Source organism: Apodemus sylvaticus, chromosome 10, assembly GCF_947179515.1.
Source record: "Apodemus sylvaticus chromosome 10, mApoSyl1.1, whole genome shotgun sequence".
NCBI classification, from domain to species: Eukaryota; Metazoa; Chordata; class Mammalia; order Rodentia; family Muridae; genus Apodemus; species Apodemus sylvaticus.
The window spans coordinates 95,906,020-95,930,982 of NC_067481.1; the positions used below are offsets into that span (position 1 = coordinate 95,906,020).

General features: G+C 48.7%; 2 protein-coding genes, 1 long non-coding RNA gene, 1 other non-coding gene and 1 pseudogene across 8 annotated transcripts in view; 3 read left to right on the forward strand and 2 right to left on the reverse strand.

The window, feature by feature from the left end:
* The window catches only part of LOC127693944 (tryptase-like), a 56,909-nt gene extending 51,798 nt beyond the window's left edge, over positions 1 to 5,111 (reverse strand). Inside the window, exons 1-5 of one of the 2 annotated variants that reach the window (XR_007979770.1) lie at positions 4,884 to 5,111; positions 4,627 to 4,792; positions 4,229 to 4,494; positions 3,188 to 3,351; positions 2,810 to 3,115 (exon numbers count right to left, since the gene is read on the reverse strand). Coding sequence is in view for 1 of the 2 variants with exons in the window: in XM_052195256.1 (XP_052051216.1) it covers positions 2,951 to 3,115; positions 3,188 to 3,351; positions 4,229 to 4,494; positions 4,627 to 4,792; positions 4,884 to 5,031 (909 nt within the window). In the remaining variant the exon portion in view is untranslated. Of the gene's footprint in view, positions 1 to 2,748; positions 3,116 to 3,187; positions 3,352 to 4,228; positions 4,495 to 4,626; positions 4,793 to 4,883 lie in introns of those variants that run through there. The other variant, XM_052195256.1, reaches the window with a different exon arrangement.
* LOC127693943 (tryptase-like) overlaps positions 1 to 24,963 on the reverse strand; it is a 212,457-nt gene that overhangs the window by 161,099 nt on the left and 26,395 nt on the right. The gene's annotated exons all lie outside the window — the stretch shown is intronic.
* LOC127693954 (uncharacterized) lies at positions 1,351 to 16,191 on the forward strand. The gene is made up of 3 exons (XR_007979771.1): positions 1,351 to 1,551; positions 13,899 to 13,993; positions 14,863 to 16,191. It is a non-coding gene; the product is annotated as an uncharacterized LOC127693954 (long non-coding RNA).
* On the forward strand, positions 5,216 to 7,009 carry LOC127693946 (mastin-like; annotated as a pseudogene).
* Positions 11,383 to 11,517, forward strand: LOC127695665 (small nucleolar RNA SNORA70). Its single transcript, XR_007980038.1, has one exon. It is a non-coding gene; the product is annotated as a small nucleolar RNA SNORA70 (small nucleolar RNA).

Consider the following 24,963-nt stretch of genomic DNA (forward strand, 5'->3'; position numbering starts at 1 on the left):
GGAAACTCCCAGGAATCTGTGGGGTGACCCCAGCAGAGACTTTTAGCAATGTGGGATATGAAGCCTGACCCGGCCATCTCCTCTGTCCTGTAGAGGGATCAGGACACAATCTCACCCACAAAACCCTTAACTTACACTTTGTCTGCCTGCAAGATGTTTTGGGGTAAATGTGGTGCAAAATTGTGCAAGTGGCCAACCATGGCTGATCCAGCCTGAGAGGGAACCCACTCCTGACACGGCCTGGAGGGCCAGGAACCAGAGGCTGGAGAGCACAGAGACCTGGGAGAGAACCAAAGATGACTGGAAAAACATTTAAAAGTCAATGAAATGATTCCCAGTGATACTCTGCTGTCCTCAGAGAGTCTTGCCTAGCCGAGTTGTCATCAGAGAGGCTTCCCCCAGGAGCTGACAGAAACAGATGCAGAGACCCACAGCCAAACCTCAGATGGAGCCTGAGGAATGCTGGGAAGAGGGGAGGAAGGATTGAAGAAGGGGTCAAGGACACCACACGAAAGCCACAGAATCAACTCACCTGGGCTCACAGAGACTGAAGTGCCCACCAGGGAGCCTGCATGGGCCTGACCTAGGCCCTCTGCACATGTGTGACAGTTGTGTAGTTTGGTGTTTTTGTGGGACTCCTACAGTGGGAGGGAGCAGGGGCCATCTCTGTCTCTGCCCTACCTTTGGGACCCATTCCTCCTCTTGGGTTGCCCTGTTTATCCTGAAGAGGAGAGGAGGTGCCCAGTCTGCAACTGGATATGGACATCTGGCTGATATCCAAGGGAGGCAGCTCTTTTCTGAGGGGAAATGGAGGAAGAGTGGAGGCAGGAGGGGGAGGGGAGCGGAGGGTAGGGGAAGCACAGGGAGGATTAAATGTGGTCAGGATGTAAAAGGAAACAAAAGCAAAGGAACAACAAAACCCTGGGCATGGTGGCACCTTAGTGATCCTTTGGCTGGGCAGGTGGAGACAGAGGACTTCAGGCCTCCTGATGAGCCAGCCCAGGCTAATTGAGCAAGCCCCAGGCAAGTGAGAGACCATGTCATAGTTATTTATTTTTTTAAAGAAACATGTTTTTCCACAAATGTGCACATACACACACACACACACACACACACACACACACACACACACACACACACGGCAGTGAGAAAGGACAGGCAGCATCAGCAACAGTGTAGTATTTCTGACTTTTTTGACTATTGAAGGGAGGTGAAGACACTCTTCCCGAAGGGAGCAGTTTTCTATTGTTTAGACAAATGGAGATCTGTTACCACAAGATCTCAGCCACGCCTTTAACAGCAGGTTCCAGTCACAGGACACCTACATGCACAGGAACAGTAATGGCCTGAGAAGCCTGAATGGGGACAGGCTAAGGTCCCCGGCTGCAGCTGACTGCAACCCTCACAAGGCATTTCAAACAGCAGGAATGGAGCTGACCTGAGTGTGGCAGTGTCTGTGGGAAGGTGAGCCTCCAGGACAGTCCACACTGGGCACAGTCATGGGAACTAACTGTCAATCTGACAAGAAAGGATGTCTCCTGTCACCCTCAGGTAGGATGGAGGAGTGTGCCTGGCTGAGGGGAAGGGTGCAGGCTGTGCTACATTTCTTGGTTTGTTTGTGGGAAGCCATGCAGTCCTCAGTCCTCTTCCCTCTTTTCTCTGTATGTGTGCATGTGTCTGTGTGTCCATGTGAAGGTCAGAGGTCAACCCTAGATGTCATTCCTCACAGCACTATCTTTCTCCTTTTTTTTCTCTCTTTGTTTTGTTCTGGTTTTCCTTGCAATGTGGTTATGACTCACACTTTTAATCCCAGCACTTGGGAGGCAGGGACAGAAGGATCCCTATGAGTTCGAGGCTAGCCTGGTCTACAGAGCAAGGACAACCAAGGACAACCAGGATAACAAGGATTGCACAGAGAAACTCTATCTTGAAAAACCAAAAATATAAACACCCCAAATGACACACCCTGTCAAAAGAAACCAACCCAACATCAAATCGGGGTGTCCTGGTTTTGTCAGGATCTCACTCATGTCTCTAGGTGTGTGTTTCTAGCTCCCTGGTGCTAGGGCTTCGGTCATGTCTTATTACTCCCTGGTTTTTCAAATCGGTTCTTGGACCTAACTCCCGTTTTCTGTTTTACTGACTATGTCATCTACTGAGTCCCAGGTTTTTTAATCTGTTTTTTTTTCTGAGGCAGGATTTCTCCATGTAGTTCTGGGTATCCTGGAAATTTCTGAATAGACCAGGCTGGCATGGAACTCATAGAGATCCCCCTGCCTCTGCCTTCTGATTGCTGGGATTAAAGGCATGTGCCACCCCCACCTCACCCCCACCCCCATCTTTAGATTTTAAGATTACATTAATTTGCATATTTTTACTGTGATCATGGTGTGTGCTTGTGTGTGTGTATGTGTGTGTGCGTGTGTGTGTGTGTGTGTGTGTGTGTGTGTGTGTAGGTGTAAATGACTAAGACCTTTTCCTGCTGAACCAAGCCTTCCACCCTCTTTATCTCTTAAAATCTTCCTCCTATTTCCTGGATCCCAAGGGTAGGGTGTGGTTGCTCCTTACACAGAAGGAATGAACATGTGTAGAGAGAAGTTAAGATGACTGACAGGGTGGTGAGGAGGATGCACCTCACTGTAGCAGCCAAGGCCCACGGCTGGCACCCCAAACTCAAGCAACACCACCCCGACTCTCCCAGGCACTTCATTTACTCCTCTTGATGCCAGATACACAACACAACTCATGGCAGCTTTAATGCATTTTATTGAGCCACAGCAGAGAGTGGCCGTCTTCACAGCGTAGCTACCAGAGTGGGAGGACATGGGTGGTCAGGGGCTTAGGTAGAGCAGAGTTGGGGCTCAGGATGGGGAGCAGGAGAGGAAGGCAGGGATGCCACCTGGGCAGGAAGCAGCATGTTGGGAGCAACAGAGGTCACCCTGGATTCGACTCAGAAGTCCCTGGGGACATAGCGGTGGATCCAGTTCAGGTAATAGGTGACCCGGGTGTAGACAGAAGGCCAGATGCTCTGGCTGCAACCCCTTTCCCAGCTCACCACACCTGCCTGCAGCCAGGTGTTTTTTCCATAGCAGACCAGAGGTCCTCCGGAGTCGCCCTAGAGAGGACACGGGTCAGTACTCTTGTAAAGGCTGGGTGGGGGTGGTAGGGTGAGGGGACTGGAGCTCACCTGACAAATGCCACGCCCTTCTTTCCCAGCACAGAGCATGTCATCATGGACAATGCGGATATGGTCACCTGTGCTGAGACCTTTATGAAACATCAAGTCACAGAGGCGGTTTCCTACAATGGGAACTTGTACTTCCAGCAAAGGAAATGGATAAGGCAGGTGTACTGTGGGTAAAAGAAAGACCATCCTGTGGCAGGGTCCCAGGTGCCAGACTGGGCTGGGCTCAGCTAACCCTGTTCTCTGAGGGTAGTTCTGCTCACAAGTCCCTCTGTGAGTCAGACTCACTTCATTCAGCTCTGCCAACCTGACTTCTTCCTCCAGGCTGGACCTGGATTTCTGACCTTATTCAGAGAAGGAGGACAGTCCTGAGGGTCTTTAGCGCCCTGTCTCATCAGTGGAAGGCAGGTCAGCATGGCTGGCTCTGGCCTAGGCTGGGTAGAGGATCCCAGTGGAGCCCTGGTCTAGGACACTATTCTCAGGCCCCACCTCTGTGTGTGAGGAGATTGGATCCACCCTGTGCTCCACAGCCTCCTCATGGCCCTGTCCCCAAAGCTCTACTTTGAGTTGTCAAAAGAAATGAGGCAAGACCCCTAGGAAGAAGGGAAATTGGCACTGAAGGTTCCCTGTCCAGGCACACACAATACCTCTGGCCTGGGCCACAGCCCCTGAAATGCGTGTCACTGACATGGCCTGTGAAATGCCAGTCCCTTATGATGTAACCAGCTTCTGTATGTTTGTGTGTGTTGGTGTTAGTGTAACATTGTTGGTAAGTGTGGTCTTACTCTTACATCAAATCCCTGAAATACAAGCAGACTCTGGCCCCTTCAGACATGAAGCATCTGAGATTCGAGGGACCGAATGACTTATCCTAGCTACACTGGGATCTCCTGGCTTATGGGACCTGAGAGCCCTGTTGTTCTGATGCCTTCCCACTTCCTAGGTCTTCAGATTTCCATCCTAGAAGATGGAGGGAAACCCTGTGCTGGGGATGTGGTGTGGCCATGCCCTCGATGTCTCACCTCAGTTGTCTCAACCACATACCATTTTTTGCAATGTCGCCCCAGCCTGTCGCCCAGCACCATGTTCCTGAGGGGAAGGTTGTGGAGGCAGGAGGCAGAGAGACAAGGCTGACGTTGCTGGAAATGTTCACAGGGTTTGTGAGTTTCAGCAGGGCAATGTCTGCCCCATTCTGGAAGGTGTAGAAGTCCGGGTGTGGGATAATTTTGCTCACAGTCAGCAGGGTCTCATTGTCATAGAGGTACTTATTTCCGAGTGTTACTCTGACCATGTTGGGGACAATGATAGCCCTAAAGAAGAGAGACATTCATTTGGTAAGTCCTTGTTATTCCAGAAAGCCAGAGATGGTGTGTGATGATCCCATCCTACACCACTCTCCTCCCCATTCCTTGTCCCACCCTGCCAGGCCCAGAGAGACTCACGGTCCCACACAGTGTGCCGCCGTGAGCACCCACTGTGGGTGGATGAGGGAGCCGCCACAATGATGCCTCCAGTAGTTGTCGTATACACGCATGCTCACCTGCCAGGGCCACCTGTTCTCAGGTGCCTCCTGTCCCCCCACAATGCCCTCTCGTGGCTGAGCTGGACCTGGGGACAGGACAGGGCCAATCTTCGTACTCTGGCCTGTGAGCCACAGGGTTCAGGGAGAGAGACAGGGAGAGCCCAGGGAAGAACTCACCAGGGGCTGCATGCACCAGACTGCACAGGAGGGGCAATGTCAGCAGCAGCAGCTTCAGCATTTGGACACAGTGAGGAGCAGTCCTAGGTCTATCGGGTTTTGGGGTGCAGAACAAGCCAGGACCCTGGGAGCAGGAAGGTAGGCCCATTCCAGGAGCTTGAGGTCTCTAGTGGCTTGGCCACTCTGCTTCAGGGTCTGGGAGAGATCACTGTAGCTGTCTTTGATCTTCTCTACCCAGCCTCAGGTTCCCTCTCCATTTATCCTTCCAGATCTGGGTGGGGCAGGAGGAAGGGCATGCCCCTGTCCAATCCAAGCCTGGAGAAAATGGGGGACTCACACTCAAGGCCAAGCGTCTGGGCCACGAAGGGGCTCTGTCAACCCTCTGCTACATTAGACCCAGATCTGTGGTAAACCCTGTCCTGTGGCCTCGGGGCCCTGTCTGCTGAGCAGGAGCTTCTGCTTATTTTATCATGTGTGCTCCAGAGCAGAGGCAACACAGGGAAAGGGGGATGGCAGAGAGGCCACCAGCCTCCCCTCAGGCACTTGCCACCCTGCACCTCTTCCTGGCTGACCAACCTCTTCTTTAAGCACTCTACTCTGTGACTCTCCTTGACCTACTGATCATCAACAGCACCTCTGCCCTCAGGTCTCCTGGCTGCAGAAGCCCATGTGTGGGACCAGATATCTCTGTGATGTTTGCTTGGGGATGCTGTGGCATCGTCGGGGGCTGCCCTGTCTCAGTCCACCGGTTCCCATCCCAGGTCAGCCTGTGGTTCTACAACATGAGGCACAGCATATGGGAACACATCTGTGTGGGTCTCTCATCCACCCTCAGTGGGTGCTAACTGCTGCCTACTGCGTAAAGGTGTGAATTGAGTCACCGGTTCTCTTGGTCGAGAGTGAATGGGTGTCGGGAGGTGGGTGGTACTTGGTTAGTTACTTGCCTTCCTGAGGGAGACAGGATTTCTGACACCCTCCTGATCCCCATGTCTGTTCTGACTGATCCCTATGTGTCTGCTGGTATTGATTTTCCCTACTCTTCAACCCCTCTGAGGGGTTTGTTGTCCCGTCTCCCAGGACAAAGATGGAGGCCCATGACTTTAGAATCCAAGTAGGACAGCTGAGGCTCTGTGAAAATGATCAGCTGGTGAAGGTGGCCAAGATCATCTCCCACCCCATGTTTAGTGACAAGCTGTCTGCCCCCAGGTAGGCAGGCATTGCTCTGATGAAACTGGCCACCCCAGTTGTGCTGTCCAAGCATGTCTACCATGTTTTCCTCCCTGCTGCCTCCCAGAGGATCTCCTTGAAGAAGACCTGCTGGGTGGCTGGCTGGCTGGCTGGGGTGTCATTGAGAACCACAGTGGGTACTGGGAAGACACTGTGTCCTTTGGCAGAACTGGCGGGAAGAGGCAGAAGCCTCCAGCTTTGGTCCTCACTGGCTTTTCTCCACTGGGCCACTGCCTCCGCCCTACCACCTGAGGGAAGTGGAGGTCCCCTTTGTGGACAATTGTGACTGTGAGAAGAAGTACCGGACTGATTCTTCCTCAGACAGCACTACCAGGATCTTCAAAGATGACATGTTTTGTGCTGGGATGGAGGGCTATGACTCCTGCCAGGTAACAGCCTGACCAGTCCTCTCTCCTCTGTCCCTTCCTTGCCCAGGATGCTGGTACCCACTTGACTTGGCCTCCTTGTGCTGATTCCCGCCTTTGTCCACAGTTTGACTCCAGGGGACCCCTTGTTATTCAGGTGGAACTGCTCCTGGGTCCAGGTGGGTGTGGTCAGCTGAGGTAGAGCCTTTGGCCTTCCAGACATCCATGGTGTATACACCAAGTGATGAAGTACACGTTCTGTATCCACTGCTAAATCCCCAAGTTCCCAGAACATTTGATGGGGCGAGATGGGATTCACACAAGAGAGGAGACACCAGCCACTCATGTAGATCTGTGCACTCCTCCTTCCTGCCCAGCCTCACTTTCTTAAACCTCCCCATCCCATGTTAATGAAACTAACTGGTGGTCCCAGTCTGGTGTCTCAGGTGTCTCTTGACTCTGCCATGAAGGGGCTAAAACCACATCTCAAAAGTAGCTGGGCAGCCCATATCCCCTGCTTACCGTGTTTCTCATTAAATGATGGATTGTCTAATTGATGCCTGTCTGGACTTTGAATCCAGGGATTGGCACTAAGGGTGGGGCTGAGCTGTTCCACTGAGGCCTCCCCCATTCATGTCTCTGAGGCCTTGGTGGTGTGAAGGGGTGGAACTCTCAGTCAGCCCAAACTATTTTGTGGTGTCCAGACCTCCCAACATTGCCTGCCTATTCTGGCTCCAGGATTAATAGGCAGGGGTCAGATTTGCAGGACTCCCGATACTTCAGCCTTTGAATACTGACGTCAAAATGCTCCTTTCTGAGCCCCCATGGCCATTAAAATCCTAAACGATTGTTTTTTCCCCTTCCTTCTTTTTTCCTTCTTTCTTCCTCTCTTGCATGTTTGCTGTGCTTGCACGAACATGTATGCATGTTCACGTGTGTGTGTGTGTGTGTGTGTAGAAGCCGGAGGCAGACACTAGGTCTCTTTATCTATTACTTTCCATTGTATTTACTAAGGCTGGTCCTGGCTGAACCCAGAGCTTGCCCCTTCAGCTAGCTTAGCTGCCCTGCTTGCCCCAGGAATCCCCCATTTCTTTCTCTTGTGGGGACTTTAGGTGGACTGCCACATCCCCTGGGTTTTCTTGTGGCCCCTGGGGATCTCAACTTCAGTCCTTCTGCCTACACAGAGCTTCATTCACTGAGGCACCTCCCTAGCCCAGTTTGTTTTGTTTAGGTTTTTAAATTTTTATTTATTTATTTTGTGTATATGAATACATTTCAGCTGTCTTCAGACTCACAAGAAGAGGGCATCCGATCCCATTACAGATGGTCCATGTGGTTTCTGGGAACTGAACTCAGGATCTCTGGAAGAGCAGACAGTGCTCTTAACCACTGAGCCATCATCTCTCCAGTCCGCTCATGTTTGTTTTTTGACAGAGGATCATATATAGTTCAGACTGGCCTGGTACTTATAAAATAGCTGAGGATCACCTTGAACTTCTGATCTTTCTGTTTCTAATCCCAAGTGGTGGAATTACAGGTATTACAGATATGCATACCATACCCTATTATGTGACTAGTGAATGCTAGGCAAGAGCATTCATTCACTAAGTATCTACCAACTGAGATACAGTTATGGCTCTCAAGTCCATATATCTACCCATGATGCTTTGAGATCTTCTGCATGCACCTTGAGGCCCTTATGCCTCCCCACATCTCCTCCCAGCTGGATGTCATGGGAGTGGGCTGCTGTCTGCTGTGGGACTGAGGAAGGGTCCCAGGACAGGGATGGTTTGCACTCCAGGCATGGGCCGAGACTCACACAACTACCCTTTTTGTGTTTTGTTTTTGAAGCAGGGTCTCACATCCTAGCCCAGGCTAGCCTTGAATTCTAAGAAATCCTCAGGCCTTGGCCTCCCAAGTGTAAGTGTTAGGATTGCAGGCATGCACTGTCATGATCAGCCAGAATGTACTCTTTAAGTGGGTGAATTGTATGGCATGGAAATCACATTTCAGCAAAGCTGTCAGAAATAATAAACTGAAAACAATTATTATTTTTTGAAACAGAATCTAACTATGTAGCTCTGGATGTCCTGGAAGTCACTATGTAGACAAGGCTGGTCTCAGATTTACAGAGATCTGCATGAGTGCTCAGATTAAAGCAGTCCACCACCACTCCTGACCATCAGCATCAGCACTTTATTATTTAGATGTGTGTGTGTGTGTTTGTGTGTCTGTGTCTCTGTGAGTGTGAGTGTGTGTGAGTGTGTGTTTGTGTGTGTGTCTGTGTTTGTGTATGTGTTTGTGTGTGTGTTTGTTTGTGTCTGAGTGTGCATCAGCATATTGAGGTCAGAGGACAAACACAGCTGTTGTTCCTTAGGTGCTGTCCACCTTATATTCTGAGGTAGGGTTTTTTCCCTGGCCTGGAATTCACTGATTATGTTAGCCTGGCTGTCCAGCAGGCCTTAGGGATCTTTCTGTCTCCATCCCCAACCAGAGATACAAACATCGGACTTGGTTCCTCAAGCTTTCAAGGCAGACACTTTATCAACTGAGCTATCACCCCAACCCAAGCCCTCTATTTTCTGGTTGATGAACTCTACCACCAATTGTGATGAAACTCTTGGTAAATTTGGGGGATCTCACCAAACCCACAGCAAACGTGCTGTTTGAGGGCGGACTGACGAAACCTGGAAGGTGAAGGGCAGATGCTTCCCTGCTTCTGCCAGCATGAGTATCTGGACAGCAGGCTAACTGGGAAATAAGCAAAAGGTGTAAAGAGTCCAAGGAGGAGATGGATTCACCCTCCACATTGGCAGACACAGGCGGCCGTCCACACAGCTTGCCTAGGAGTGACTATGGCCACTGTTAGAGACCCAGGTTTGCAGGAGGAAGCTTTCTGCAGAAGTCATTGCTAGCACAAGACTCAACACACTAAATAAACATAACTTCTCGACACTGGTAATGACGAGCTAGACAAGAAGGCAGAGTAGAAGAGAATTCCAGTTAAAGAGACTAAAAATCACCTACGAAAATACCTTGTAAAACAAGTGTGAAGTTCTCTTGTTTTTTGTTTTGTTTTTGTTTTTGCTTTAATTTGAAGCAAGGTCTCCCTCTCTCTATAGCTTAGAGTGGTCTCAGTTTCAAAGTCCTTTTAAATGTTGGGATTAAAGGCATGAGCTACTACTCCAATGCTTATATGCACGGTTTTATAGAAGAACATAATCAACTGAGTGCAAGAATGTAGAATTACGTGTGTCAGAGGCATGTGGCCACAAATGGGGACATTGACACCCCATGTTTATGGAGATCTCAGCAAAACACTAACAAAGATTTCTGAGAAGCACAACAATGTGGTTATGGTTGTTGTTTGATTGTTGTGTATTTGCTTGTTTGTTGTTTTGTTTGTTTGTTTTGAACCAGGGTCTCAGTGTGTGGGTCTGGCTGGCCTGAAACTCACTATAAAGACTGGGCTGGCCTCAAAGTCCCTATAAATAATTTAAATATCAAATAATGCCCAAGAAGAAGGAAGGAGAGGCCCCTAGTCCTGGAAAGCCTCAGTGTAGCAATGTAGGGCAATACTGGACGGGGAAGAAGGAAGGGGTTAATTGAAGAACAGTGGGAGGGAAGAGGGCTTATGAGACTTTCGGTGAGGGGGATCCAGGAAAGGGGAAATCATTTGAAATGTAAATAAAGAATTAATCAAATAAAAAAAAAATAAATAAATAAAATAAGACAGGGCTGGCCTTACAACTCAGCCATCTTTCTGCCACTGCCTCATGAGTGCTGGGATTAAAGTCATGAGCTACTACTCAGATGACCTTAAAATTTTAACTATAGACTTCTGGAGGTAGAAGTTTTCATTAAATTATTGCTTATAGGAGAATTAAGGTTTGGCTGTAAGAATCACCAGTGGGCTGTGGATGGAACTCAGTTGGCAGAGAGCTTCTCTTGGGTTCAGTCCTAGTACTGAATAAAGCAGCATGGTGGTGCAGGCCTGTAATACCAGCACTCAAGAGGTACAGACAGGAGGATAAGAAGTTCAAAGTCATCTTTGGCTGTCAATTCCAAGTCTAGGTGAGACCCTGTTTCAAAACAGGAATAAAGAGGAAAACAGGATTGGACCAAAAAATCCGTAGGGCTTCCCGGGCATGGAGCTCGGGGGTGGGACACTTGTCCAGCCCGGATCAGACCTTGGGTTTAGTCTTTAGCAACACAACAACAAAAGAAAAGAGACAAGCAACTCCTTGGGTAAAAAGTACTTCGTTGAAACAAAAATTGGGGGGAATTCAAAGTGCTAACCTGTATTTAGCATTGATTCAAAGCATCTTTTTTTCCTTCAGATTTTTCTTGCATTTTATGTGTCTAAGTGTTTTGTCTGGATTATATATGTGCACCACATGCATGCGTGGCCACAGAGGTTAAAAGAGGACATCAGACCCTCAGCAACTGGAGACAGAGGGCTTTGAGACACCTCGTGGGTGCTGGGAAACCACCTACTCACAATGTCTGTGTGCGCATGCTCTCAGTGCTGTGCTGTATTCCTGTCCCATACAAACCCCTTTCTGCCCTCACGGTCCTGCACAGAAGTGACTCTGTAGGCCTCATCCTATCAGCTAGGAAACCCCATTCCGTGGTCCTGTTCTGTGCCTGTGTGGGAGCCAAACACAAGCAGCAGTTCGGCCAGGTTTCAGTGCCTAGCGCTCTGTGGAGTCTCAGAAAGCAAGAACCAGAAATTGCCAAGGCTTTTGGTGAGTTAACTAATCAGTTCAGGGCTTTGAAAAGTACCCCAGTGGAACCATGTGTGGTGTTTCATACAACTGTAGCATTCAAGAGTCTCACACAGAAAGGGGGCATGAGTTCAAGGCTAGCCTGGGCTGCAGAGATCCTGCCTCAAAACTATAAAGATGCTGAAAGCAACTAAAACAATCAGGATGCTTTCCTCTCAGGGACCTAGAGTGAAATGGTTGCGAGCAGCAGCCTCTTTGGGGATGTGTGCAGCTAGTCACCTCTATGGGTTGCCCAAAGGGAATTTGGTGATGATTCTCTGGTGGCCATTAACCTCTGATCTGAATGTCATACCCAAGCTGGGCTCCAAGGAGGCAGCTTGGGAAGTCTCAGGCACAGCATCCAGGATTCCCACTGGCCAGCTCCTCATGTGCCTCTGAACAGATCTGAAGGATAAGGAACAGTGAGTGAGGCCCTGTGTAGAGCCAGGTTCAAGTTCCCTGGCTATTGGAAGGAACACACCTCAAAAGCATGGGGTTTTCATCAAGTTCAGCACCAATGGACTTGATGACAGAGTAGCTGGGAATCGGCTCATCTCTGATGGCTGTGGGGTAAAATATGTTCCCAATTGTGGCATGTATCCTGGACAAGTAGCAGGAGACCCACAAACTCACTCTTGAGGGTTTCCACTGTCCTGTTCTGCACCCCCCCCCCCAAATTGTGTTCTGTTATAAATCTCACATCCTGTGTGAAATCAAAAACAAAAGCAACAAACCAATACAAAACCAAACCAAAGATGAGGTAAACCTACATACACATGCCTGTGGGAGGTCTGCAAAGTGACATTAAAAACTGGAGAGACCTGGAAAGACATGCAGCCATCTGGACAAACCAAAATAATCTCATTAGCCTCATACAACTCAAACATAAATTTCAGATACATCAAAGGACTTTTTCTTTTTGAAACCCTGTGTGGCCTAGAACTTGCTCTCTGTAGCACCATGACCATGGGCGACATCAAGTAACACAGGAACATTGTAGAGCATCCCAGGGTGACGGGCTAAGAATGCTGTTCCTAGCCCTTCCTGCAGGCAAGCCTCTCCTCTCCATCACCTCATGGAAGCTGGATTTTAGGTAGGTTGAACACAATCTCCTCACTCCAAGGCAGTGGGGAGCGCTCAGCTGTGGGGTGTGTGCTAAAGATAGTCAAGACTCTCAAGAAAACATAGTCCCCCAAAACAGAGGAATGATTAGAGGTTGGGCTCATCTCTGCTTTATTGGTCTCAGCTGTGTAATTGTCCCTGGAGCCTTGGGAGAGGTCCCCTGTTGAGCAGTCCTCCCTGAGAGACTTAAACAATTTCTTTCCCCTCTTCCAAAATATGGTTCCACTGAAGATCCCCCCAGAGAAACTGTTAGTTCATTGAGCTTCCTTAGAGGATGGGTGACCCCAAAGCAGCAGCCTAAAGTCTCCACCTAGTGTGGGGATGATTGATGGTTCCAGGATCGATGTCTTTCTCTAATGAACCCCCTAAGCCTCTAGTCCCCAGATCCTGAGAACATGAGTCATTAGTGCAGAATAGCATTGAAAATGGCTCTACTTGGAGCCAGGTGGTGCTGACCCGTGCCTTTAATGCAACACTCTAGAGGCAGAGGCGGTTGAATCTTTGAATTGGAGGCTAGCCTGGTCTACAGAGTGAGTTACAGGGCACCCAGAGCTACACAGAGACACCTGGACTCGAAAACCAACCAAACAAAAACGTTCTTTTAGTGTCATTTCTGTTGCCATGATAAAATATCCCAACAACGCAACTTTGAGCACAACTGGTTTATTTGGCTCACGACTCGAGGTCACAATCTGTTATTGCAGAGAAGTCAGTGCAGGGATTCAAGGCATCACATCCACAGACAAGAGCAAGAGGATAAAGACATGGATAACCCTGTGATCCCTTGTTCTGGTTCTCAGCTAGCTGGCTCCTCTCTTAGAAGTTCAGGAGCCTCTGCCTAGGGAATAGTGCTATTCAGTGTGTGGGGTCTTCCTCAGCAAAACACCTCATAGAAATTCCCACTGACCAACCTGATCCAGATATTTCCTCTCTATACCATTCTTTCCTAGTGGTTCTATGTTGTGTCACTGTGGTGACTCTTTTGCCTCACCTGAGCTGGGTCCTCCTCCCCCATCCCCCAGTCAGGATCTTGTTCTGTAGCTTTGGCTGGCCTAAAATTCATTAGACAGGCCACATCAGCCTCAGACTTGTGGCTTCCTAAGAGCTAGGGAAAAGGTGTGTGCTACAGAAGTCCCCACAGGAACCTGGTACTCCTTACCAAGTTTCATTGAGCAGCATTGGCCAGGAGGCTCAGAATGTTGATCACCCTTGATCAACTCTGGAGAAGGAGGGGAGGAAACCCCACCCCACCTTCATCTATAGCAGCTGTTCTCAACTGGTGGGGTCAAGGAAGACAACTGGGAAACACAGATATTTTCCTTACAGTTTGTTCAGTAGTAAAAATCAAAGTTATGAAGTAGCAATGAAAAATAGTTTTATCACTGAGGGTCAGCAAGGGGTCACCACACACGAGGAACTGTATTAAGGGGTGGCAGTATTAGGAAGCTTGAGAACCACTGGTTTATAAGATGTCACTGGCTTCCAGAGAAGGAATCCCTGTGCTATTCCTGCTGTAACCTTCCTCTTACCCCTAGGAAGGGGCTTTGTCTCCACAGTTCCCACTGATGACACTATAGTGGCTTTCCTCTGCAAGGACCCTGGCAGTCACTCTCAGAGAATGGAACACCAGGTCTGTGGACGATTCTTCTCCAGGTTTAGTGTCTACATGCCTTAGGGGTTTTTCTCTTCATACCCTGGAAAGCCTTTGTAGTGTCCTCTGCAGGGTTAGCCTGGATCAAGGACAGTTAGTGTCCTTGGGGGTCAGGCCTAGCAGGGCACACATTTAGATGGTGGTTGTAAGTGTGATTGCTGCTGTTGTTACACACCTGACTTCCTCAAGAAATTGTTAAGGCCCTTCATAATATCAAAACCAAAAAAAATCAGATGGGTTTTCATCAATGGACACTGGTGCTAGGGTGATTTTCCTGCTCCAGTGCTGGTTGAAACAAGAATCCGTGTACAGTAGACCAGCAGTCTGCCATTGAGTTATGTCCCCAGTCTGACAAGTTGCTTTTTAAATAGCAAAATGCTCTTTAAGAGATAAGATGATTAAGTGTAAAAGACAAGAAAATTAAATGAAGAAAATCATAATTGAATGCTGAGGCAGTCTGCACAGAGATGTGTCCACCCTGGACATTTTCATGAATGAGACACTGTATCTAGATGCCCCTGACAAGTATCCTTGGGACCTTTTCCTAGGGACACTCCTCACTGGGAACAGCTTCTTCCTCCCAAGGCAGGTGAGATTGCCCCTGCACTCCATGTTAAGGACCATGGAGACAGTGGTTTCCCTAAGGTCACACACAGCAGCAGACAGGCTGGGGACTCTGGACCTCTCCCCCTGCTCACCTCTGGGTCTGAACCCACGAGAAGAGACCAGGACAAGTGTGACCCTGGGCACTCAAGATCAGCAGGTCAATGAGGGGAGACACTCTTCTGTGTGAGGTAGAGTTGTCAAGACAGAATGGCCTAAGCCCCTCTCCTCCTTCCTATTTCCAGATCTTCTCCATCCCTGGGACATCCTGCTTGGTCCCTGGCTTTCAGGCCAACTTCCCATCTGCTCAATGCTCAGCCTGAACTTCCATCAATCCAATGAGAGTCAGGGGCACCCAGCATGCAGCTTGCATACCACAGCCCCACCATCTGGCCCTTGATTATTCCTGCTCCCTCAACTTCAACCTGAGGATGCTGGGAACCAGACAACATCACGTGTGACCAAGCATCATACATGACTGCTCATGTGGACAATGGGGATTTCTCCCTGGATCACCCAGAACTAGAGAGGAGGACATTTCTGGTCTTGGAAAAGTATTGTACCTAACTCAGGACTCCTTTATCATTAACCCATGTTCCCCTCATACTTAGGTTGGGATATATTTGGGGACATTGGAAAAAACTATCTGTGCATCTTATAACCTGTAATTTGTGTCCAAAAAACTTTGTTCATTTTAATCTCAAACAGTGGTACCCAAGTGCTGGTACCTCAACCCAGCTCTCCCTCTTGCAACACCAGCCCTGGGCAACCACATCCTTTCCCTAACGGCATCCCTGAGCCCAGAACTGCGACAGGATCTCTCACTGGTAGGTTGTGGTTCCAAGCTAACGGCTACCTGACAGAACTCACACAGTATCTAGTTCTCTCTGATCCTATCACTGGATGTACTCATTCATGGTGGCCTGGTCCTGCCTCTATCAGGGTGGCCAGGTGTCCTATCTCTAGGTCTTGTTGCCTAAGAGCAACAGTAGGATCACCAATGTGGGGCCTCAGGTGACCTCACACAGACAAGGCAGCCTGGGATTGCAATGGGCACAGGGAGCAGGAAATGGTTTCTCTTGAGGGAGTCATCTGCTTACTCCTTATGCTATGCTAGGTTCCTTCAAAAATGTAAAGGGCTCCAACTTGATCTTACTTCCTGCTTGTTCCCCTTACTTCCTGCTGTCCAGATGGGCCTGCCTTGTCTGAGAAGCTCTGTCTCTCCCTCATTGCCATTCCTGGTCTTGCTTAGTATTGTTTCTTTCACTTAAGGTCTCACTATGCAGCCGCAGCTACTCTAGAGATTACTATTTAGGGCAGACTAGACTTAAACTCTCAAAGATTCACCTGTCCCTGCTTTCTGAGTGTAAGGATTAAACATATGTTGCCACCACACCCAGCCGGCTGTCCTGTCTTGATGGTCCATTCCCGTTTCACACTAGGCTTTCTTTCTCTCAGGCTGAGACTCCCGACGACAGCCCCTTCTAGTCTAGACACCGTGTTAGAGCCCCAGATCCAGGAATTTTATGCCCTGATACTAGGCTTTCATGGTTCCCCCAAAGTCAGGAGACAACTTTCAGGAATTTGTTTTCTCCTATCCTATGAGTCCCTGGGGATGAACAGGTCTTCAGACTTGACTGTAGCATTCTTACCAAATGACCCATCTCACCCGCCCCTGTGAGCACATAGGAACCATCTTCAGCCTCCTAAGTGTCACAGTTGGGCTTGGATCTTGCCGATGTGTGTCTCCTACACACACTGTTCCAGGGATGGAGGTGAGCAGGGATGGAAGTGTCTCAGCCCCCAGGGTGAGTTGGTAGGGAGTAGACAGTTAGGATCTGTGCAGCACCAACCCCACTTCCTTTCTCCCCTGTGTCGTTGTCCCCTCCCTACCACCTGCAGCAGGTTCAGAGACAGAGAGTGGATGATGTCATCTGTGAGCAGCCATACCATAATGCCACCAGGCACCACCCACAGGGCCACAAATCCATCCTTTATGACGTGTGTGCTCGCAGTGAGGACCGTGGGTCCTGCCATGTGAGTTCTGTTGACTTCCTTTTTCCTGTTCCTAATCCCACTTCAGGGCCAATCTCCAGGATGTCCTTCTAGGGTGACTCAGGTGGCCCCCTGTTCTGCAGTGCAGCAGGCTCCTGGAACTTGGTAGGAGTGTTGAGCTGGGGCTATGGTTGAGCCCTGAATGACATCCCTGGGATCTTCTCAGGCGTGGCACACTGCTTGGGATAAATCACTCACAGAAAGTCCCCAATTTCATCCTCATGTTGTTCTGTTCTGGGACTCTTTAGACTCAGACCATACAGATAAGGTTACTATAGAACATGGGGCTAGAAAAGAAGTCCCTGCATCAGTACCACCTGCCAGAGCCCCACCTGGCAAGCATGTCCTGTTGGCCTGCTGCTCCATCCACACGTGAGGATGCAGCTGGCAGCAACTGGTCTCACCTAGGGCAGATTCTGAGTTTCCCAAGGAGCCTGGAAGGGTCATCTGGGCTTCAGCATAGTGGCACATAGGGGACAGGAGAGACAGGATTGTAGCCTTGTTTCAGACTAAAATCAGAACAGGATAGGTTTACCCAAGCTGCAGGGATGTGAGAAGAGTTCTAGTCAGGTTTCACCTGAGGATGAGAGGAAAAAAGGATTGCAGGGGTGGTCCCATCCCCACCGCATACACAAACAGGGCTATGGCCGATATCTTACTGAGCAGGACTTTGGGGGTAGACTGTATTCAAAAAAGACTAGGAATCAGCCAGTTCTGTGGCCAGCTGCAGGTCCCTGATGTCAGCAAGCAGTCGCCTTCCCACGTCCTCCCATGCATCAGCTCCTGGTTCTCTAGCAGAAATCCACCTCAGGATCACAGGACCTTGTCTGTCCTGCACTTTGAGACTTCCACGGCTGGGACTGAGGCAGGCCAATGCTAAACCCTCCCACTGCTGCCCATCTGTCTCTTGCCTTGTGTGGCCTGGAGATGGTTTTAACAAGAAGAACAGCAAAAGAAGGTTGTCAGGCAATTGTGGAAAGCAGAGGGCTGGACCAGCTTCCAGTGTGCTGCTAAGAGTAAATCTGGAAAACACTCTTTGCTGTTCATTCACAGGGCCTCCAGGTGGCGATGCAGGTTGGGAAGAGGGAACTGAGGTTCAGGTGTAGGTAGACAGGTAGGTGAGCAAGGGGTTCCTTCCTAAGTGCAGGGACTGCCTTTTTGTGCTCAGCAGGCAGAAAGCATCCCTTCCCACTCTTCAGGGTCCTTTTAAATTTTATTTCTTTTGGAGGAGAGAGATCTATTGTGGCCCAGACTGATTATTATGACTGATTATTATGTGACTCATAATTACCATGCCAAGCTCTTTCAGAGAGTATTCACTCTTTTCATAGGCTTTTATTTGCTATTTTCTGGGCTGCTGGCCGATGAGGGTGGACAGCCCAGCTTGTGTTGGACTACAGAGTCTGGGATTAGGTGCGATGGGAAGCAGGATTTGGGGACCTGGTACCTTCTACAGGAAAATGGGTGGTGACAGGTTATATGCATGACCAGGCTCCCAGCATCCCTCCCAGCTCCCAGAGTACCATGGGACCACACAGGTTAGGAGTTTTGTAATGCAGATGTGGCTGTGAAACCCTCAGAATCTGGGTAGAAAGTGGGTCCTCTCAGTTTGCTGTGCTCTGCCTGACCCACACTCTCTGGCTCCTGATTGGCTCCTGATTGTGCAAGTATTCAATGCCCTGTCTATTCTGGAGTTTGGCATGTATAGGAAAAAGTCTACCATCAGGCTACGTTCCCAGTCCTTTTTGGCGTTTTGAGGCAGCATTGTTAGACTGACAGGCTGCCTTAACCTCACAGGCAGTCCTTCTGCCTTAGCCTCTCCCATGGCTGAGAAGGCAGGCCTGTGTCTCCAGACTCGGGTCTCCTCTGCCCTGTTTCTGACCACACATGGAGTTTCACATGGTGTCCTGGCTCTTCTCTTGTGGCTTATACTGTGTTGAAGGAATCCACAGGATTCGCTCCTCTTGGTACAAGTTAATGGACATTGGGCTGTTTCTAATTGGGGCTCTTGGGAGTAAAGTTGCTTTTAACAGTTTGTGTTTTGTGTGAACACATGTTTTCTCTTGGAGGAGCACAGCTGTGATGGAGGTCTCACACAGAATTTTTGAAGGATACAAGGCTTTCAGAATTGTGTCTGTAATTACATCCTGTTGGCTGTGCAAAGGACTGGGATTCTAATCAAATCTTGGTATCTACCAACCCCTTCTTAGCTTCAGGAACTCTAGTCAGGGTTGGGTTGGGGTGCAAAGCTTCTTCCTGGGTTTTATATGTGACAGCTTCCCCATATTCTCTGTAGGCCATGATGGATTCAAACTTGCAGTGATCCTCCTGCTTCAACCTCCAAAGTGCCAGGCTTAGAAACATTGTCACCATGGCTAGTTCTGTGTTCTTCCTTCCTCCCCCTGATGTCTCTTCTTTCTTTCTTTCTTTCTTTCTTTCTTTCTTTCTTTCTTTCTTTCTTTCTTTCTTTCTTTCTTTCTTTCTTTCTTTCTTTCTTTCTCTCTCTCTCTCTCTCTCTCTCTCTCTCTCTCTCTCTCTCTCTCTCTCTCTCTCTGTCTCTCTCTCTCTCTCTCATTTCAGACTAAGCCTCCTTGTAGCTTAAGGTTAGCCTTGAACTCCTGACTCTCTCACTTTCATCCCCTAAGTGCTATGGTTGCACATGTGCATTACCATGCCAGGTCTCTTAGTTTTATTTTTACTGTTGTTTTGACAAAACATCTTAACAAAATAATCTTAAGGGTGAAATGTTCATTCTAGCTCGCAGGCCAAGGTACACTCCTCACTGTGGGGAAGGTGTGGAGGAGGCAGGGGCATGAGGCGAGCAGTCATATAATGGTCACAGTCTTTGAACATAGTGCCATGTATGAAAGCATCTCAGCTCTGTCTTCATTCACAGCATCTAGGAGCCCACCAGGGAATGGTGCCCGGACAGTAGATGCTCCCTCCCACCTCAATCAATGTAACATAAGCTGACTCCCCCTGCAGGCCCAGAGGCCTTTCTCTCAGGTGATTCGGTCAGGATAGAAACCAACACTCTCACCTTCAGCTTATTCTGGGCAGGGAACCCAACGCAGTGCCTCCTGAATGTTAGACAAGCACTCTGCCAACCGGGCCACACTCTGTGTCTGTTCTCCCTGTCTCTAATTAGCATTTGTCAGGGATAATGGTGTGCACTCCACCACATGTCCACGTTGTGTACTTGCATATCTTTTTGGATGAGCTTGCAAATGATTTTTACTTTTTTTTCAAATTGCTTCCTGAGTGCTACATAATATACATCTTGAATCCAAGTATTGTAAACATTTAGATGTTCTATGGAGGACTGATCTTGGTGCACAGCATAGGAGGGTGGACATGAACAGAATGCATGACAGGAGTGTAGGGGAGCTGAGAGGTCTGAGGGATTTGGCCATTTCTAGGTCAGGGCCAGAAGGCTGAGCAGTCTGTCTATCATGGTGACAAGACCAGGCCTGGGCCTCGATTTTGTTGTAAATTGGGAGGAGGAAGGAGGGATGAGGGATAAGTGAGGAGGGAGGAGGGAGGAGGGAGAAGGAATGAGTGATGAGGGGCAAGGGAGGAGGGATGTAGGAGGAGCAATGAGGGATGAGCCAGGAGGGAGGAGGAAGGTAGGAGAAGGGAGGAGGGAGGATGAGCCAGTAGGGAGGAGGGAGGAGTGAGGAGTGAGAATGGATGAGGGAGGAGAGAGGAGGGAGGAGGTAAGGTCTGCGGACAGCGTCTCCATCCTGCCGCATTTGGCAGGGAAGAGCTGTTACCTCCACCTGTCTTCACATGAACTCTGAAGCCCAGAATGCAGAGACCAGCTCAGAGGCAGAATACAGCAGAGATAGGATGCTGTCCTCACTGAAACCTGAGTTTATTTTCCCAGTGTGTGAAGGCCACAGAGTCCCCTCCAGGCAGCCTTCCTGGTTCCTGCAGGATACACTCTCTCACATCTGGGAGTCCAGCCTCTAGGGCTCCTCAGAAAGCCTGTGTGAGCATAGACCTCTGTGACAACACACCTTCCTCAGTGCCCCTGTTCCCACATCTAGCCCTGGGTCTTCTGACTCCAGCTCAGGTCAGAGCAGCCAAGTCTCTGTCTCCCTGAGCAGGGTTTCCTGTCATGGCTGGGGCCTTGTGACCAGAGTGCAGAGTGCAGGACCTTTCTTAGTTCCAAATCTCAGGCCAGGGTGGGAGGGTTCCATTGACACTCTCCAGATCAGGTGATGGGGAACTGAGTCTGGGGTGACTTGTTCAGTCCTCCTCCAGTGTGTGACATCATGTGACGTAATGTGGCTATTTCAGGCCTGCCTGTCCCACAGCTGAAGCTCAAGACTGCACAGTAGGTGCAGGAGGCATGACCCGACAGTTAAGAGCAAGAACTGCTTTTGTAGACCTCCTAGGTATGGGTGGTTTGAGACCACCTATAACTCCAGATCCAGGTCATCTGTTACCCTCTTCTGGACACGATGAGTACTTTCACACATGTTGCTCTCCCCACATTATTAAAAAGAAAATACACCTTTAAAGAAAGAATGTGTTCCTTGTATATATTGGATATTAGCCCTCTATCAGATGTAGGATTGGTGAAGATCTTTTCCCAATTTGTTGGTTGCCTTTTTGTCCTTTTGATGGTGTCCTTTGCCTTACAGAAACTTTGTAATTTTATGAGATCCCATTTGTCAATTCTTGATCTTAGAGCATAAGCTATTGGTGTTCTGTTCAGGAACTTTTCCCCAGTGCCTATGTCCTCAAGGGTTTTCCCCAGTTTCTTTTCTATTAGTTTCAGTGTGTCTGGTTTTATGTGGAGGTCCTTGATCCACTTGGAGTTGAGCCTGTAATACCAGCACTCAGGAGGCAGAGGCAGGTGGATCAGAAATTCAAAGTCATCTTTGACTGTCAAATACAAGACCAAGTGAGACCCTGTCTCAAAACAGGAATAAAGAGGGCTTCAGTATTGGACCAGAAAATCCTTAGGACTCCCGGGGATGGAGCTCAGGGCTGGGACACTTGTCTAGCACGGATCAGACCTTGGGTTTAGTCTTCAGTACCTCGTCTACAAAAGAAAGAGGCAAGCAACTCCTTGGGTAAAAAGTACTTCGTTGCAACAAAAATCTGGGAGAATTCAAAGTGCTAACCTGTATTTAGCATTAATTAAAAGCATCTTTCTTTCCTTCAGATTTTTATTCCATTTTAGGTGTCTAAGTGTTTTGTCTGGATTATATATGTGCACCACATGTGTGCCTGGCCAGAGAGGGCAAAAGAGGTTGTCAGTTCCTCAGCAACTGGAGACAGAGGGTTGTGAGCCACCTTGTGGGCGCTGGGAAACCACCCACTCACAATGTCGGTGTGTGCATGCTCTCAGTGCTGTGCTGTCTCCTTGTCCCATCTGTTTTTCTTGGGATGGAATTATGTGTAGCCTAGGCTGGCCTGTGACCAACTCCCCAGCCTAGGATGACGTTGATTTTCAGATCTTCCTGCTCTGCCTCTGCAGTGCTCAGGATCACAGACTCACACCATGCTCAGACTCTACAGGGCAAGGAGCAGAACTTAGGGCTACATGCATGCTGGCAAGTACCACTACCCCAGATACGTCCCTGGCCATCTCTCTGTGGTAAGCACCTCATTTTAAGATGAAGGAAAGTGGGATGCTTAGGGGACAAAAGGTGTCTCCACCACAAGCTAAAGGATAAAAATGTTTTCAAAGTTTAGGTGCCTACAGTTGCTTTCAAAGAAAAACACAAAAAAAAACAAACAAACCCAAGCATCCATGACAGTCTGTTCTCTGACCTCAGGGCAGTGTGACTCTCCTAAATATGTCATTAACAATTGTGTCTGTTCCAATATTTGTAAAGGAAAATTGCTTTCTTTCCTTAGCTCACAAGTATTAGTCACCAGCATTTTGTCAACTGATTTATACAAACCCTCTTTCTGCCCTCACTGTCCTGCACAGAAGTGGCTCTGTAGGCCTCGTCTTACCAGCTAGTGGTCCTGTTCTGTGCCTGTTTGGGAGCCAAAAACATGTAGCAGTTCGGCTAGGATTCAGTGACTAACACTCTGTGCAGTCTTAGATAGCAAGAACCAGAAATTGCCAAGGCTTTTGATGAGTTAACTAATCAGTTCAGGGCTTTGAAAAGTACCTCAGTTGAACCATGTATAGTGGTTCATACATAAAACCCTAGCATTCAAGAGGTTCAGACAGAAAGGGGACATGAATTCAAGGCTAGCCTGGGCTGCAGAAATCCTGTCTCAAAACTATAAAGATGCTGAAACAACTAAACCAATAATAATGCTTTCCTCTTGGACACCTAGAGGAAACAGCAGCCTCTTTGGGGATGTGTTCAGCTTGTCACCTCTATGGGCTGCCCTAAGGGAACTTGGTGATGATTCCCTGGTGGCCATTAACCTCTGATTTGTATGTCCTATCCAAGCTCATCTCCAGGCAGGCTGCCTGGGAAGTCCCAGGCACAGCAGCCAGGGTTCACACTGGCCAGCTCCTCATTGGCCTCTGAACAGATCTGAAGGAGAAGGAACATTGCATGAGGCCCCATGTAGAGTCAGGTTCAAGTTCCCTGGGTACTGGAAGGAACACTTCAGAGGTATGGGGTTTTCACCAAGTTTAGCACCAATGGACTTGATGACAGAGTAGTTGGCAACTGGCTCGTCTCTGATGGCTGTGGGGTAAAATATATTCCCAATTGTGGCATGTATCCTGGACAAGTAGCAGGAATCCCACAAATTCACTCTTGAGGGTTTCCACTGTCCTGTTCTGCACCCCACCAAATCATGTTCTGTTATAAATCACACATCCTGTGTGAAATCAAAAACAAAAGCAACAAACCAATACAAAACAAAACCAAAAACAAGGTAAACCTAGGTACCTATGCCTGTGGGAGGCCTGCAAAATGACATTAAAAACTGGAGAGACCTGGAAAGACATGCAGCCATCTGGTTTTTTTCTTTTTGAAACCCTGTGTGGCCTAGAACTTGCTCCCTACAGCACTATGACTATGGGAGATATCAAGTAACACAGGAGCCTTGTAGAGCATCCTTGGGTGACCGACTAAGAATGCTGTTCCTAGCCCTTCCTGCAGGTGAGCCCCTCCTGAAGATTACATCACCTCATGGAAGCTGGAGGTTGAACACAATCTCCTCACTCCAAGGCTGTGGGGAGAGCTCAGCTGTGGGGTGTGTGCTAAAGTTAGTCAAGGCTCTCAAGAAAACATAGTCCCCAAAACCAGAGGAATGATGAGAAAAACCAAGGCTGGGCTTAGCTCTGTTTGATTGGTCTCAGCTGTATCATGGTCACTGGGGTATTGGGGGAGGTCCTCTGTTGAGTATTCCTTCCCTTTAGAGACTTGTCTTTCCCCTCCTTCAAAATATGGTTCTACCTAAGTTCTCCCCAGAGAAACTGTTAGTTCATTGGGCTTCCTTAGAGGATGGGTGACCCCAAAGCAGCAGCAGGAAGTCTTCGTCCAGCATGGGGATGATGGATGGCTCCAGGATCGATGACCTTCTCTAATGAGGCCCCTAAACATCTAGCACCCCACGATCCAAAGGGCATGAGCCATTAGTGCAAAGTAACATTGGAAATGTCTGTTCTCAGAGCCAGGTGTTGCTGACACATGCTTTTAATTCAACACTCAAGAGGCTAAGGCAGTTGAATCTTTGACCTGGAGGCTAGCTTGATCTACAGAGTGAGTTCCAGGACAGCCATAGCTACACCAAGAAACCTGGTATCTAAAAATAAAAAAACAAACAAAATATCTATTCTGTTTTCATTTCTGTTGCTATGATAAAATATCCTAACAAGGCAACTTTGAGCAGAAATGGTTTATTTGGCTCACAACTCCAGGTCACAATCTGTTATTGCAGAGAAGTCAGTGCAGGAATTCAAGGCATCACATCCACAGACAGGAGCAAGAGGATAAAGCCATGGATAACCGTGTGATCCCTTGTTCTGGTTCTCAGCTAGCTGGCTCCTCTCTTTGAAGTTCAGGAGCCTATGCTTAGGGAATAGTGCTATTCAGTGTGTGGGGTCTTCCACACCAGTTATCACCTAAACAACACCTCACAGAAAGGCCCACTGACAAACCTGATCTAGATAATTCCTCTCTTCCCTGTTTGTTCTAAGTTATGTCACTGTGGATGTTTGAGTAAGAATGGCCCCAGAGTCTCATATATTTGAGGGCTCGGTCTCCAGGTAGTGGCATAATTTGAAAGCATTGGGAGGTGTGGTGGCCTTTTTGGAGGAAATGTGTCTGAGGGTGGGCTTTGAGGCTTCCAAAAGCACA